Here is a 14371-nt window from a genome sequence, read left to right as displayed (position 1 = left end):
TATGTTATCCTGTGGTTAAGACTTCAATGTCACCTCCTTTTTGTTTCTCAAATTGTTCTGGCTTTGATCATGGGAGCTCTCTTTCCTCGCTATGGTGTCCCTCGGGCACATTACCAACAATGCAGGATTTTTTTTTTAAAGAGCACTGTCTTACTCTCTGGCAATGCAGGATGCTGGAGGTCAGTCTTACATATGTCCTGTCTATGTCTTATAATCAGGAATTTCTTCAAGAATCCATTACCTTGTCTTACGTAGCAGTATTAGACTTCAAGACCTGGATGCTCCAAATACTCTTTCCAAGGGTTTGATTAAGTAAGGTTTTCTCAAAGCTTGAGGGAATGTATCTAGCCCGTACATACACATGTAGTTAAAACATTTATACACAGTCACCTGTACTAATATTTAATTTAATTTAAAGCAAGCTCGTATTCATGATATGCAACTCAAGGAGATGTATCTAGACATATGTTTTATACTTGTACTTAAACATTAAACACCTTCACCTCTACTAATGTTAAATGTAAAACAAGCTTATATGCATGCTACATATAACTTCAACACTAAGTCACTGCAGCATGGATATTCTAGACTCCTCTTGCCTTTCTAGAAACTTTCTCCAACAGTGTGAAAGTGAGACCAGCTCCATCATTGCAGTCTTCCACTGAATTACTATTCTTTGTGCATGACAGTTCTATAGACTTAGACAAATGGAGGAAGCCACATACCCAACATTGTGGTACTTTATATAATCGCTTCACCATCAGGAAAATCATCTGTACTTTATTCATTCAACCTCCTTCCTTCCCATCTAACCCCTGTCAATCCCTGGTCTTATTATATACATAGCTCTGTTTTATCAAAAACATTTTACAATTGAAATCACACAGCATGTCATCTTTCCAGACTTTCCTTTGTCGCTTATCAATGCACGATGTGTTTATTGTTCATCTGTGGCTTCATGGCTCATCTATTTCCATCTCTGAATAACAGTTCATGGTTATAATTAAAGAAAATCCTGGATACAATATTTTTAAATTAAGAATAAAACTACTATAAAAGTTTTCAGGAAGGATTTGGTGTATAAAACTTCAAATGAGGAAACACCCAGGAGAGTAATTACTGTGGTAAGATTACCTTTAGTTACGGAGGAAACTCTCTTCTATGGTGTCTATCAGTTTTCATTCCCACCAGGAAGAATGTAATATTCCCATTGCTCCACATCTTTGCCAATATTTGCATTTGTCATTGTGGCTTTTAGCCACACCCATCTTAACCTCTCCCTGCTGCTGTAATTTACAATCCCCTAATGAAATTATATCGGGCATCGATGATCATTTCATATGCATATCTGCCACCCAGTAAGGTGTCCAGTTTATGTGTTTTGTCTGCTTTTAACAGCTGTTTCTTATGGCAGACTTTTAAAGGTTTGAGTTTGTTGTTGCTGTTGCTGCACATTCAAGTCCACACCAGATCTGTTTTTCAAATATTTCTCCCAACAAAATGTTTCTTATTGTTGATTGTAACTGATCCTGGCTTGATTGAGACAATTCAAGGATTAGATAATGTGCTTCATAAATACTTCTCCCACTAGTGGCTTGTATTTTCATTCTCTCCACAGTGTTTCTTCCCCATTAACTTCCACAACTATTCCTTTGCTGATGAGAAAAAAATGAAAAACCCTAATGGTTTCTGCTAATAGCATCATGCTAGTTTTGACAAAACTAGCACTGACCCTGGAGATATTCTAAAACCCACTGAACTGTACATTTAAATGGTGACATCTACGGAGTTATGTTTCAAATATAAAGCGACTGGCAATGACAGCAGGCAGTGAATGAGAGTGTTGGGACAGGAGCTGGGAGAGTGGTCAAAAAAGGAGCTCAGAACCTCTGACCCCATGACTGCCCCTGCATTCAAAATGTGTAAGAAATTCATTCAAAATTTCTTGAGAAAACCAAACAATATTTCTGATCCTTGCTGACCTCCTTGGTAAAACAGAGGACATCCATACAAGTCTGATAATACTCTCAAAGGGATCAAATGTCAGTGTTTTAAAAATGGCTAGCCTAGCATTCAGGGTAGAGCTGATCAATTTTTTTTAATTTTAATTTTATTTTTATTAAATAGTTTATTCACTTTGTATCCCAGCTGTAGAACCCAACCCCATCCCTCCCAATCCCACCCTCCCTCTTCTCCTATGCACCTCCCTGAGTCCAATGATAGGGGAGGTCCTCCTCTCCTTCCATCTGATCCTAGTCTATCAGGTCTTATCAGGACTGGTTTCATTGTCTTCTTCTGTGGCCTGGTAGGGCTACTCCTCCCTCAGGTGGAGCTGATCAATTTTTAAAAGCAGGGGAATCCTGTTGTGGTTATTACCTGGAAATTGATGTTTTATCTCTGTCTCTTCTCCCTCCTCCACATATCTACCCACCCATGCCCACACATGCATCGTGTAAGAATAGGTATGCCTCGCTCAAATCACACAATTTTAGTGTCTGGAGAAGACTCAAGACATAACCTTAAGCCTTCATTAGATTCTCACTGTGTGAAATTGCTGTGATTTGGAAGATATTATTGGTTATTAACTAAGCTCATATTATGTGGCAGGCTCTGTGCTCATACAGAACAGCTTGTTTCTGAAGAGGACTATGGTACATGGAGAAAATACATAGAACACAATGGTGCATACAAAAGAAAAAAAGCAAGCATCAAAAAGCAGTTGGAGTGGGAAGAAAAACATAAAACAAAAACATAAGAGAAAACCATCTAGAGGAAGACAGAACCTAGAAGTAAAATCTAGAAGCTCTTTACTCTAATCCAATCAAAGCGACCCACAGTCCTGGAAGTCAAACCAAAAATGCAACCAAATATTCTACAAAAAAAATTGTTTCGTTTTCTTTTTAACTCGAAGAAAAATCTGTGTGTATTGTATAAGAAGAATATGTGAGAGTGTACATGAACACATGTCCTTTGTGTGTGTGTGTGTGTGTGTGTGTGTGTGTGTGTGTGGGTGTGTGTGGGTGTGTGTGGGTGTGTATAAGTCAAAAGATAATCTCAAGTGGTGCTCCTCAACTTCCAGCTTGTTTGGGAGTGTCTTGTTCACCACCATACATGGCAGGCTATCTTGGCTAAGAGCTTCTGGAATTCTCCTGTCTCCTTCCATCTCACTGAAGAAACTCTGGAATTTCAGACACTTGCTACCATATCTGGTTTTCCGTGTGTTCCAAAGATCCTTACTTGATCTCTCATGTTGGCACTGTGAGTGCTGTGCCCCCTGAGCCCTCTCCTCAGCCTCAAATCCATTTTTAATTAGATAAAGTCACTGTCATTCATTCAGGGAAAATCAATCAAGCAATCAAGTGAAGGTAAAACCTTATAGACGCCTCTTCCACTTTTTAAGCCATAGCATACGTGTGTGTCTGTAAGTTGAGATGACTGTGTAAACTCAGTCCCAGGAGCCACAGAAAAGGCTCAGTGGGAAAAGCTCCTTCAAGCCAAGCCTGACCGCTTGAGTTCAAGCATCAGGACTCACAAGGTGCTAGGAGAGAGCTGACTCTTGCAAGTTGTTCTCTGACCTCCACATGTGCACTGATGAATGCATGCAGGCACACCCGCCCCCAGCACACACCCTTACAAAATAAATGAAAAGAATGAAACTAACTCAGTCCTGGGCCACCCAGTTGTATGGTGAGGATAAGTGTTTCTTTCAAGCACCCCTGCTCCTTAAGAAACATGAACCAACAATAGAAGCCTTACAGAGCTTTCTCTTTCTTTCTCAATGTTAATTCCTTCCTTTACCTCAATGAAGGAAAATTCAAACCTGTGTAGTCTAACAGAAATATATCCTACTCAGGAAATAACCCTTAAAGTAGAAACAATTTTGACATCTCCAGTGCTTTTATTTAAGGAAATCATTCTCCCTTAGCAGATTCTGGCAAGAATGGGAAAATGGTGGCCATTCAGTGAACACTTAACTTGCTAAGGCCACACACAAGGCTTTGAACTTCATGAGCCCACAGTGCATAGGTAAAGTATCTGCTTTAGGGTGGTAAGTAGTTTATTCAGTGATATTAGGCTAAAACACAACACAGCTGGGATTGAAAGCCAATATTTATCTATGCCATGTCTGCTCTGTCACTGGCGCCATCATTGTGTCTGTGTATGCACCAAGACTGAGGATGTGCTGTGCTGTGCTGTGTATTGCATTAGGCTCTGAAAAGCGGAAAACTCCAGGTTTCTAGTATACAGAGTATAAAAAGCTAAAACCCATATCTTTTACCTTATCAAACAGTTCAACCCAATTTTCACCAGGCTTTAGGTATAAAATTATACATCCCCTAACATCAGTTTTAACTGTGTTTCTTTCATGAGACTAAGCCAGACTTTGTCTGGAAATACACAAGACTGTATGGTCAGTTATAGATTACTGACTAAGCTAGCAGCAATCAGCACTGAGTGGCTAGCTACCCTAGCTCCAGACCTGATGAGCAAACTCAACGGTTTGTGATTTTCCCATGAATTTTCTTCCCAGACAAATAAGGTGTTCTTGGTACCAAATAAGAATTCAAGAAGAAACCCAATGTTTCCTTTAGCAGCTCTGAATTATGAAGGGGACTATATAGTTACCTCAGTGACAGAGTTTAGGCAAAGGGTGAAAGTGCCATTCCCCTCAGTTCATGCCCAGAAGCCTGTTATCTTCTCAAAAAATATGTGCAAACACAATCTGGAGCCACTATGTTTCATGTTATAAACTAGTAAGATTTATCAGATTCTGAAAGTCTCACAAAGTCACTCAAAACCACAGCCCACTGCACTTGGTCAAATATCCCTCCTGTTTTATCTAATGAAAAGTAGCATCACAGAACCAACCTAGCAAGAGGACAGATTCTTACCCCAGAGAAGGTAGGCAGGGGCCAGGCTTCATGGTACTTGGAGAACTATTTACTGTGGCCTTTGAGAAGCGCTTTCAAAGGCTGCCTAGCCTAAGATACCTGGCAGCAAACCCACATATTTGAAGATACTTTTAATTCAGAACCTTTTTTTCCCCTCCTGAATGATGATCCTAAATGAAAAATTAATGAAGGGAAAAATCACCACAGAAGAACCATGGCTCCCAGGCCTCCGGGCTTTCTTTATTCAAGAACTACCGAGAAACAAGCTCCATCCGTGATGCTGTAGTCACGGCACAAAGGTCTTCCTTTATGAACCAAGCACAGAGCAGCCTACCATGTACTATCTAGCACCTGCCAGATGCAGCACCTGCTACAAATGCCACGGACACCTGCCATATATTTCTGAACAATGGATTTCTCAGTCCTGCACTGGATGGAGTTTAAGGGGTCAGGCTGGGCTGATACACACAGTTAGCAAAAGAATGAGCCTCAGCACTGTTTGTAAGACATTGAGCAAATCCCAATACAACTCAAAAGAAGCCAACATAGTTTTTTGACTGGTGACCTAAGAGGTTTTAATCCATGGTCCCCTAAGACTTTGGGCCAGAAGTTAGTCAAGTCTGAGGACCTGGTGTCAAGACAGGAAGCAAAGAGGGACAAGAAGAGACATCAAGAGAGATCACAAAATTGAAAGTCCTAGACCTGCTGATCTACCTCTTTCAGCAAAACCCCAACTCTTAAAGCTTCAACCACCTCCCAAAATAGCATCAATAGCTGGGGACCATGCCTTCAATGCATTAGCCTGCTGGGGACATTTCATATTCAAACCCTCAGACTCCTTTCTCCAAATGCCCTTGGATTCACTTCCTAAATCACACCTTCCCTAAAAGGGAAGTAAAAGCTCCAGAAAGTAAAAGGTGAGTCTTAGGGGGTGGAGTAAGGAAAGAAAAGTCTCATTTTATCTCTCAAGCCCAGAAACACTATTCATAAAGACAGACACAGAGTTCCTGCCTGTCATATCATCATTTCAGGGGAAAAATAAAGTAGTTGGAAAGCAAACGACTAAAAGAAATTCTTTTTTAAAATTAATTTATTTTTTTATTAATTACAATTTATTCATTTTGTATCCCAGCTGTAGCCCCCTCCATCGTCCCCTCCCAATCTCACCCTTTCTCCCTTTTCTCCTCCCTTCCAATCCTACCCTTCCTCCCTTTTCTGCTCCCATGTCCCCCCCCCCCCCCCCCCCAATCCCCCCCCCCTGCTTCTGACCCTAGCCTATCAGGTCTCCTTAGGACTGGCTGCACTGTCTTCCTTTGTGGCCTGGTAAGGCTGCTCCCCCCTCAGGGGGAGGTGATCAAAGAGCCACCCACTGAGTTCATGTCAGAGACAGTTCCTGTTCCCCTTACTAGGGAACCCACTTGGAGACTGCGCTGCCATGGGCTACATCTGTGCAGGGGTTCTAGGTTATCTTCATGCATGGTCTTTGGGTAAAGTATCAGTCTAGAAAAGATCATCCTGAGTGAGGTATCCCAAAAGCAGAAAGACACACATGGTATATACTCTCTTATAGGTGGGTATTAGAAATATAATATAGGATAGAGATAAAATCTGTATACCTAAAGAAGTTAAACAAGAAGGATGATCCTAGGTAAGATGATCAATCCTCATTCAGAAAGGCAAATGGGATGGACATCTAAAAGGAATTCTTAAAAGCAGAGAGTAAGGGAGGACTAATGGCTCAAACAATCACTAACACTAGACTTCTTGCTATGAGCTTCATGAGCCACCACTCTCCCACGAGCCTTTACCACTGTTTTCTTTAACCCCATAAACAATGTAGAAGACAGTTGACACTTCATCCATTTTCAAAAAATGAAAAATGAGGTTATAAATAGGAAAATGAGACTTACTGGTATCTATGGAAGAAATCATTAGGAGACTCAAGTCGAGAGTTTGGGTTTCCCAGTGTTCTTTGGTTCCTAGACACACCTTAGGAAAATCATCTAGGGTGTATACTCAGGGCAAAGAAACCACCAAGCAAGTATTAGGAGCTGTCCATAATGACAATAAGTCAGACAGCCTTGAAAGAAGCAGATGGGTAGAATCAACCCTCAGATGAGAACACTCTAAGTTGCCATCACTATGATTGTTTTAAATGCACCAACAGGAAAATTCAGTGGGACCAGAGAGTATTTAATGGGAGAGTACTGGATTAGTGGAGGAGAGAGAGAAAAGAAGGGGCTTCAGGTAAGGAACCATCTGGAGGAGCAGCAGGTAAGGCTAGCCATAGCAAAAGACGAGTGTTCTAGTTTGCTTCTTTGTTGCTGTGATAAAACCCAAAGCAACTTGGAGAGGAAAATGTTAGTTTCATCTTACTTCTCACCGTCCATCATTGAGGAAAGTCAAATCTGTTGTTTTTGTTTGTTTCTTTTTAACTAGTACCACCAAGAGAAAAAAAAAAAAATGTCTGTAACTGATTCATGTACAATGAACTAAAGTGCAATGTGGGGGCTGGGGAGATTAAGAAACAGGGATAAAAATGATTTCCCATTAAAACAGAACTCGAGATTCTAAGTTTTTTTGGATAAGATTTCACCCCAGATGTCCAAGAAGACAAACATAAAGAAATGAACTTAAGCCCCGGTGACAAGTTGACAAAAACGTCCTCACCTTGCCAACTCTTTTGGCACAACCCTGGCTCCAGAAAACCAGATCCGGACATCTGCGAGGAGATGCCTGCTCTTGGTGTCATGGTGACTAAATCAGTAAGTGGGTTACCCTGACATCGAGCAGATGGCAGTGCAGCCCAGGATGTGGCAGCATCAACCACAGAAATGAAATGAAGATGTGGTGTTGCTAATATCCTAGCTAGCTACTTTAAAATGTGGCTACACTCTTCTGGATTCCCAATGATCTATTCTGACTCTTGATAGAGGAGGAGAAAGAAAGGGGAAAAAAAGGTGTGGGGAGGGGCACAAGTCCTGAAATCTTGAACAGGAGAAAGCCAACACCAGAGCCAACAGAAGCAAACACCAAGCTACTCTGTAAATTAAATGCATAAGAAATTATTCATTACCCACAGATTGCATCTTAGAACCAACCATGTTCTTAGGTTATTAGGCAATTCATTCTTTGAAGAAAACATTACAAATTTGTCTAGTACATCTGTGATTAAATGAGAAGTCTCAGCTCACAAGGCTACAAATTCACAATAGTATGGTTAAAAGGTCTGGTGTTGAAACTTCATTACCCATGTGATGGTATCAAGAGGTGGAACCCTTAAGAAATGATGACATCGTAAAAGCTCTTCCCCTTGTCAGCAAAATTCACACCCTTATAAAAGAAGCTTCATGTGTTTAGTCCTTTTATCCTTCCACCTTCTGACAGTGAGAGCACAGTGTTCCCTCCATGGTGGACACTTCAAGACATCAACTTGGAAGCAGAAATCAAATTTTCACCTGGATAGGAAACTTCCAGCCTTTAGGATTCCAAGAATTATGCTCTTTTCCTTATAAGCTTCCCAAGCTATGGTGTTTCAAGACTCTGTCTTCAGAGAGAAAAACTTCCAGCTCATCTCCATCCATAGGCATGAGGTCTGACACTTTTGGAGGGCTTGGTTTAAGCAGCCTTGAAACAAGCAAGCGAGTTCACCAAGTTGCAGAATCTTTTGCATCATGTATCTACAATCAGAGGACAAAGCCTGATGCCGAGAACGGTAGTATGGTCCATGGAGAGGATGCAGTAATCTAAGAAAACCTGTTCTATTTAGCCAAAGATTTTCATCTTAGACTTCAAAGACACCTTTTTGTGGACATTGCCTGTAATTAACACATGTTTGGACGCCAACAAACATGGCAAACTAAACAGGGAAAAGCCCATGAACAATCAACCCTACACAAATAACAATGGGCAAGTGAGCAAAGCAGGAGAGATGGTTCCCTAAGGAAGAGACTGGTAATTCAGTACCACGTGGTGAGTTCTGGAAACATACATATATGTGACATTATATGGACTAGACAGGTTATATTTAGAAATACATGTGTATATCCAAATACACATATGTATACAATAATTGATGTAAAAGAGGTAATGGATTCGAAGGAGAGCAGGGAGGGTACATGGAAGAGTTTGAAAGAAGGAAAGGGAAAGGAGAAACATTGTGATTATAAAACAATCTCAAAAATAAATAAAAACAAAAAAATACTATGGGCTGTTGAATCTATCACCTTACCTAGCTCCTTTATGCAATCCAAGTAGCTTAAAAAAATGTCCTAAAGCTTGGAGGAAGGAAAGGAGATCAAGAAATAAAGAGAAAAATAAAGTGCAATTGTTATAAAGTAGATTGCATGTGGATTTCATGAGGTTCAAAAAATGGTGGGTTAAACATGATCAAGAGGAGACACAAAAAAGAAGTGTCTGTTGAGTGCCAAAATTGTAAATGTAGGCATTTTCCATCAACCCCTAGGTAAATTCTCCAGGCTAAGGCCACCAGTCATTCTCTTTCCTTTTATGGAACAGACTGGGTCAGTGGATCTAAGCAATCAGCCTTGCCTGCCAGATGCCTCAAGCCAGCCTCCCTTAGAAAACAGCAGCAGGTGCTTCTCCAGATCCTTTCCCTTTGGTTTGCTAACAGGTGGCAAGGGACAATACCCAGCTGGCTGCAAAGACACGGCCAGGGCAACAGGATGCCTTCAGAGTGCCAAGCCAGCACCAATGCCAAGATGAGGCCAGCATCTCTCTACTAACATGCTCAGGACAGTGACAGCATCAAGTATGTGTGACTTCTAAGTAGACCCTAGTCAAAACCAACTGAATATAGGGTACCTAATGTTGGTTTATTCCATTCATAGCTGCTAGTTTAAGCCTGGAAACCATTCTTCAATGGGGGCAGCACCACCATCCTCAGCTTCCAGGTCATTCCCGCTTAACTCCTGCAAATTCCCATACGCCAACTAGGAACCCAGTCTGTATTCTGTAACATCAAAGCTTGTGCCTTAGCCAAATACAGAGCTGTGCTCAGATTTTCCTGAAGCCAAGAAAGAGTCCCATCTTGTCCACCCTTCCCCAAAGCTCAACATTCCCAAGGACTATTCTCAGTAAAACCCTGGGGTTGCTGACTCTGGCTGCTTATGGCTGTTGCTGTTATAACAGCGAAGCTATTACAGCAAAGTCTTGATTAGCTAGAATCCTGAGAGAATTCTGCCACGCATCCACACAGCAAATGCTTACTAAGTACCTACCATGGGTTCTACAGCCTCCCGGGGATTAAGAATGTTAAAAAAGAAAAAGGAAAATAAAAATAAAAATGCAGCCCCTCCCCCAACTCTCAAGCAAAAGAGCGAACACATCAGCTCAAAGCAGTACACAAGATTTGATGGCTGGAGAAGATATAGGGAATAACTTCCAGCTCAGCCAGATAGGAGTCTGGGAAAAAAGGTTCCTGGAGCTGGTGAAACCAGCTCTGTGTCAAGGTGAAGGTGACTAGCTAGGAGGAAGCAGAGGGTGAGCCCTTAAGGCATAGAAAGCAGGGTGGGAGAGATGATTGATTTCCACATTTCCTCTAGTTTATATTTAGGACAGAGGAGAGAAAGAAACCTCACTTCCCAGGCCTGGTTAATTTACAAAAGGAAGAGAGCACACTGGTCTGTGAGCTCATGATCAACCTAATTTCTTGGTCCCCTTGGTTCCTTCCTGCTATTAGCCACAGCCCAGCACAGGATAATGGTCACTTCGAAGTCTGAATTTTAAGCCCTCGAAAAATCCTGAATCATCAATGAAGATTCAGCTGTGCTCCCTTGCCCAGGCTCCTCCTGAGTTTGAGGAAGGATGAAAAATGCATCCGCTTAGTAAGCTTGTCTAAGTCCTAGGAGCCCAAATCCAGCCCAAGAGGAGCTTTCCAATAAAGCACCCTATTTATCACAAGCCACAAACCCCAGCCGCACCCTCACCCACCTCACATTTTCCTAACAACTGGCCCCTGGGTTCTGATTAGATTCCGGTTTGATTTCTTAATTGAGCTAGAAAAACAGATTACGAAGAGTCTTGTGTTACCAATAGGCACAGGGCACCCAGTAATGCTCAGCAAAATACCCCAAGGGTTAGAACTGGGATCTGAGCTCAGCAACAAAGCCAGGTGTGAGCTTTAGAAACATTAGCCCTACAGTCTTTGACAACCTGATTTTATCTCTTGCAGTTGTCAAATTTTCAGCCACACAGCATAAATTACAACCATTACCTCATTATGGTCATGTGAGAATTAAGCAACCTTTGTATATATCTGACACTTTTAATAGTCTTAAGCTTTCTTGGGTCCTCTCTGGGAAACTCGGGCTATTTAGGTTTGGCACTTACGAACCTGTTTCTAAGAGACGTACAATTCTACACTAAAATAACATTATAGCATGTACTATAATGTTATTGTAACATTATACACTCTGTTATTATAACATTTACTATACTGCCTTGTACTATAACATTATAGTATCTATAATAGGCTTTAGCTAGTCTCTCTGCAGACGGGCAAAGGAAGGCTTCAGGTGCCAGCTAGGAAAGGTGGGAGAAGAAAGAAGGAATCTCAAGTTTCAATAGAACTCCAGGTTCCAAAGTCATTAAATGCGCATCATGCACAACTTTGTGAAAAGGGACATGGGATCTACACTCAGATAGCTTGTTGAACCTTTTTTAAAACATATACACCCTAGCATTTATTTCATTTCAATTTATTTCATTTCTATTTGAACACGGTGCTAGAGACCAAAGAATGGATGCAAGTTTAAGCTTGTTCTCCAGGAAAAAAAAAAAAAACAAAACAAAAACAAAAAACAAAAACAACTTATGTCCAGCTTTTCGCCAGACACTTCCCAGCAGCTGCAAATACACAGAGATCAAAGGCTTGACCAACCCAAATCCAAGTCCCTGATAAGGTGCTTCATCCTTCTTCCTGAATTTCCAAGGATTTTCTCAAGGCATTTGTAACCTTTAAGAAACCTGTTGCACAAATCTGAGGTCCTGTGTGGACGCCCCACCTGGTGGCCAAACCAGGAAAAGCTTTTTCAACCTTAAATGACAGGCAGGTACTTAGCAAACAGGAGACATTTCCTGACCTCTTCCCTCTTTTTCTGTCAAGGGTCAAATGGAAGGAAACCTTAAATAGGAAGGTCAAGGTCAATAGCCAATTTCCTGCCCAAACCCTGACAGCAACACAGCTCCCAAAGCCAAAGCTAGGAAGCAGCTGGTAGCAAGAAGTGCCCTGTCACACCCCAGGTGTTGTGGCAATCAGGATTCCTGTCCTAGGTGGGGAGTCCCTCAGCTAGCACCCTCTTTTCTTCCTTAAGAACGGGTGTAATTTCCATCCTTGGGGTCGGTACATCTAGAGTTCCATTTTCCTTCTGGCCTTGCACTTACCTCCTGGGCTAGCACGGAGATTATTTTTAAAGGAGTCCCTGGGGACAAACTTCCCACTAGGACTCTAAGGAGTCCAATGCTCTGGTCCAGCCAAGCCAATAGATGGGCAATAGTTGAAGCTACGAAGATAGCAGAACCTAAACTATGGGATGTTAAACCCAAACCATAAGGATGTTCCAGCGTTACATGGCCTCACCCCACCTCTGGCTCTGCTAAACCCCAACCATTGGACTAAGCTTGGAAATCCCACCCCTCTCCTAGTCTCCTATTCCTTCCTCTAAAAGAACACAAAGACCTGCATACATTTTGGCCCGTCTAAACCCCCAGTCCTTTTTGACACCGGCATTGAGCCCTAGGAAGGGTAGCATATTCATGTAACACACACGTACACACACATACACACACACCACTATGGACGGTGTGCTCCACTACTATCCTCAACTCTGGGATTTATCATTCAAATAGAGTGGAGACTGCAAGAGAAGCAAGCTATACAACCCAAAAGAACCGGTGCTTGGGAGAGCACTGGTTTGGTCCTGCTCAATGGTTACATTCATTAGAAAAAAAAAAAAAATCATGCAATTCTTTTAAGCTTCCGTGTCAACATCCCAGAAGGTACCATACACGCGCACTTGCGCGCACTCGCCAATCCAAATCTCCAAGTCAGCTCGGGAACCGCGTTTAGTTCACTTAAGCCCTGATTTCATAGGCACTAGGAACTGCTCTCAGTCACACCGCAGAGTACCATAAGCTTAGGCCAGACTGGTGTCCCTCCACCCCTAACCCAAGCCGGAGAGTGCTTCCGAGTGGCCAAAGCCACAGACACTTCCTCAGCTCCAGCCCTGGCCCCGAACCCTAAGGTGCACCGCCGCCTACGGGCGCCCCGAGCGGCCGGGTACTCACACGAGCGCGTGGTAGAGCAGCGCCCAGCCCCGCGGTCTCTCCAGGGCGTCGTAGATCAAAGTTTGGATGCGCCTGTACTTGGCGTTGTTCCTCTTGACTGGGCGGCTGAGGGGGGTCTTTGCCAGGAGCCCGATGCCCTGAGGGGTCCTCCGCTGCCCCTCTTCGCGGCCACCGCCCTCCAACAGCAGGGTCCCGTCTTTGTCGGCTCCGGCTCCAAGCGCCAAGGTGACTTGCTCCACATCTCCTGGCGCCAGCCCCACTTTCCGCTCCTCGTCTCCTGCCACCGCCGAGTCCCCTCCGGCTGGGTTAGCGGCCCCGCCGCCTCCGCCGCCCCCTTCGCCGCCGCCGCCGCCGGCCGCCCCCGCCGCCCTGCGAGCCTTGAGCCCCATCTGCCTCGCCCCCACCGGGCGCTTCGCCTTCTCCGCTGCTGCTCCGGGAAGAAGGAGCGCTTGGGGTGCGTGGATGAGGCGGCGGCAGAGGCTGCAAGCCCGGGAACTCCAATGCCATGATCCGCGCGCCCCTCCCCGCCCACCCTCCCCCCCAAAAGCAGGCAAAGGCGGGCCTCCCGGGGGGCAGGGGAGGTCGGATGTGGAGTCAAGGGGTCACATCCCGAGCGGGTCTGCCGCGGGACCCGGAGGGGCGCGGAGAGCCGGGGTCCGCGGGGAGCCCGGCGAGGGCGCGCGGGGCTGGCGCGGTGGCGCTAGGGCGCGCGGCGGTGGGAGCCTGGCACTGAAGCTCCCGGGAGGTGGCGGCGGCGGCGACGGCACCCGGGCCAGCAAGCCCGAGACAGCATCGCAGTTTATTTACAAGCCCTGTGCCAGCCGCCCTCCCGCCTGCCCGCCTGGCACACGCGCCGCCGCCTCCTCCCTCCTCCCCGCTCCCGCCCGCGCCCAGCCCGCCTCTACAGCCTTAGACCCGCAGCAGCGGCAGTAGCGGCAGCAGAAGCAGGCGCGCCCGGGCGGAGCGCTCACCACCCGCAGCGCTCTCTGGTTCCCTCCCTCCTTCGCAGGGGTGGGGCTCCATCGTCCCGCCCCTTGGTTGCGGGAGGCCCAGGAGGCGCCCCGCCTCTCCCCGCAGCCCCCTACCCAAGCCATCCTTGAGGACTAGCATCACTGGCGCGGAGGCCTCTGCTGCTGCTCCTGCTGGGTCGTGAATGCTGCAGCGATGACGCA

The 14371-nt window shown here is 44.6% G+C and overlaps 1 protein-coding gene across 1 annotated transcript in view; it reads right to left on the bottom strand.

The window, feature by feature from the left end:
- Nucleotides 1-13588, bottom strand: part of Kcnq3 (potassium voltage-gated channel subfamily Q member 3) — a 330106-nt gene extending 316518 nt beyond the window's left edge. Inside the window, exon 1 of the mRNA XM_055626521.1 lies at nucleotides 13200-13588. Coding sequence (XP_055482496.1) covers nucleotides 13200-13588 — 389 coding nt within the window. The remainder of the gene's footprint in view (nucleotides 1-13199) is intronic.
- Between the last annotated feature and the right edge of the window lie 783 nt (nucleotides 13589-14371).

This window comes from Psammomys obesus, unplaced genomic scaffold (genome assembly GCF_907164565.1).
Source record: "Psammomys obesus unplaced genomic scaffold, mPsaObe1.curated_primary_1811, whole genome shotgun sequence".
NCBI lineage: Eukaryota > Metazoa > Chordata > Mammalia > Rodentia > Muridae > Psammomys > Psammomys obesus.
The sequence above is the reverse complement of the archived record's forward strand: the minus strand, read 5'-3'. Positions and strand labels throughout refer to the sequence as shown.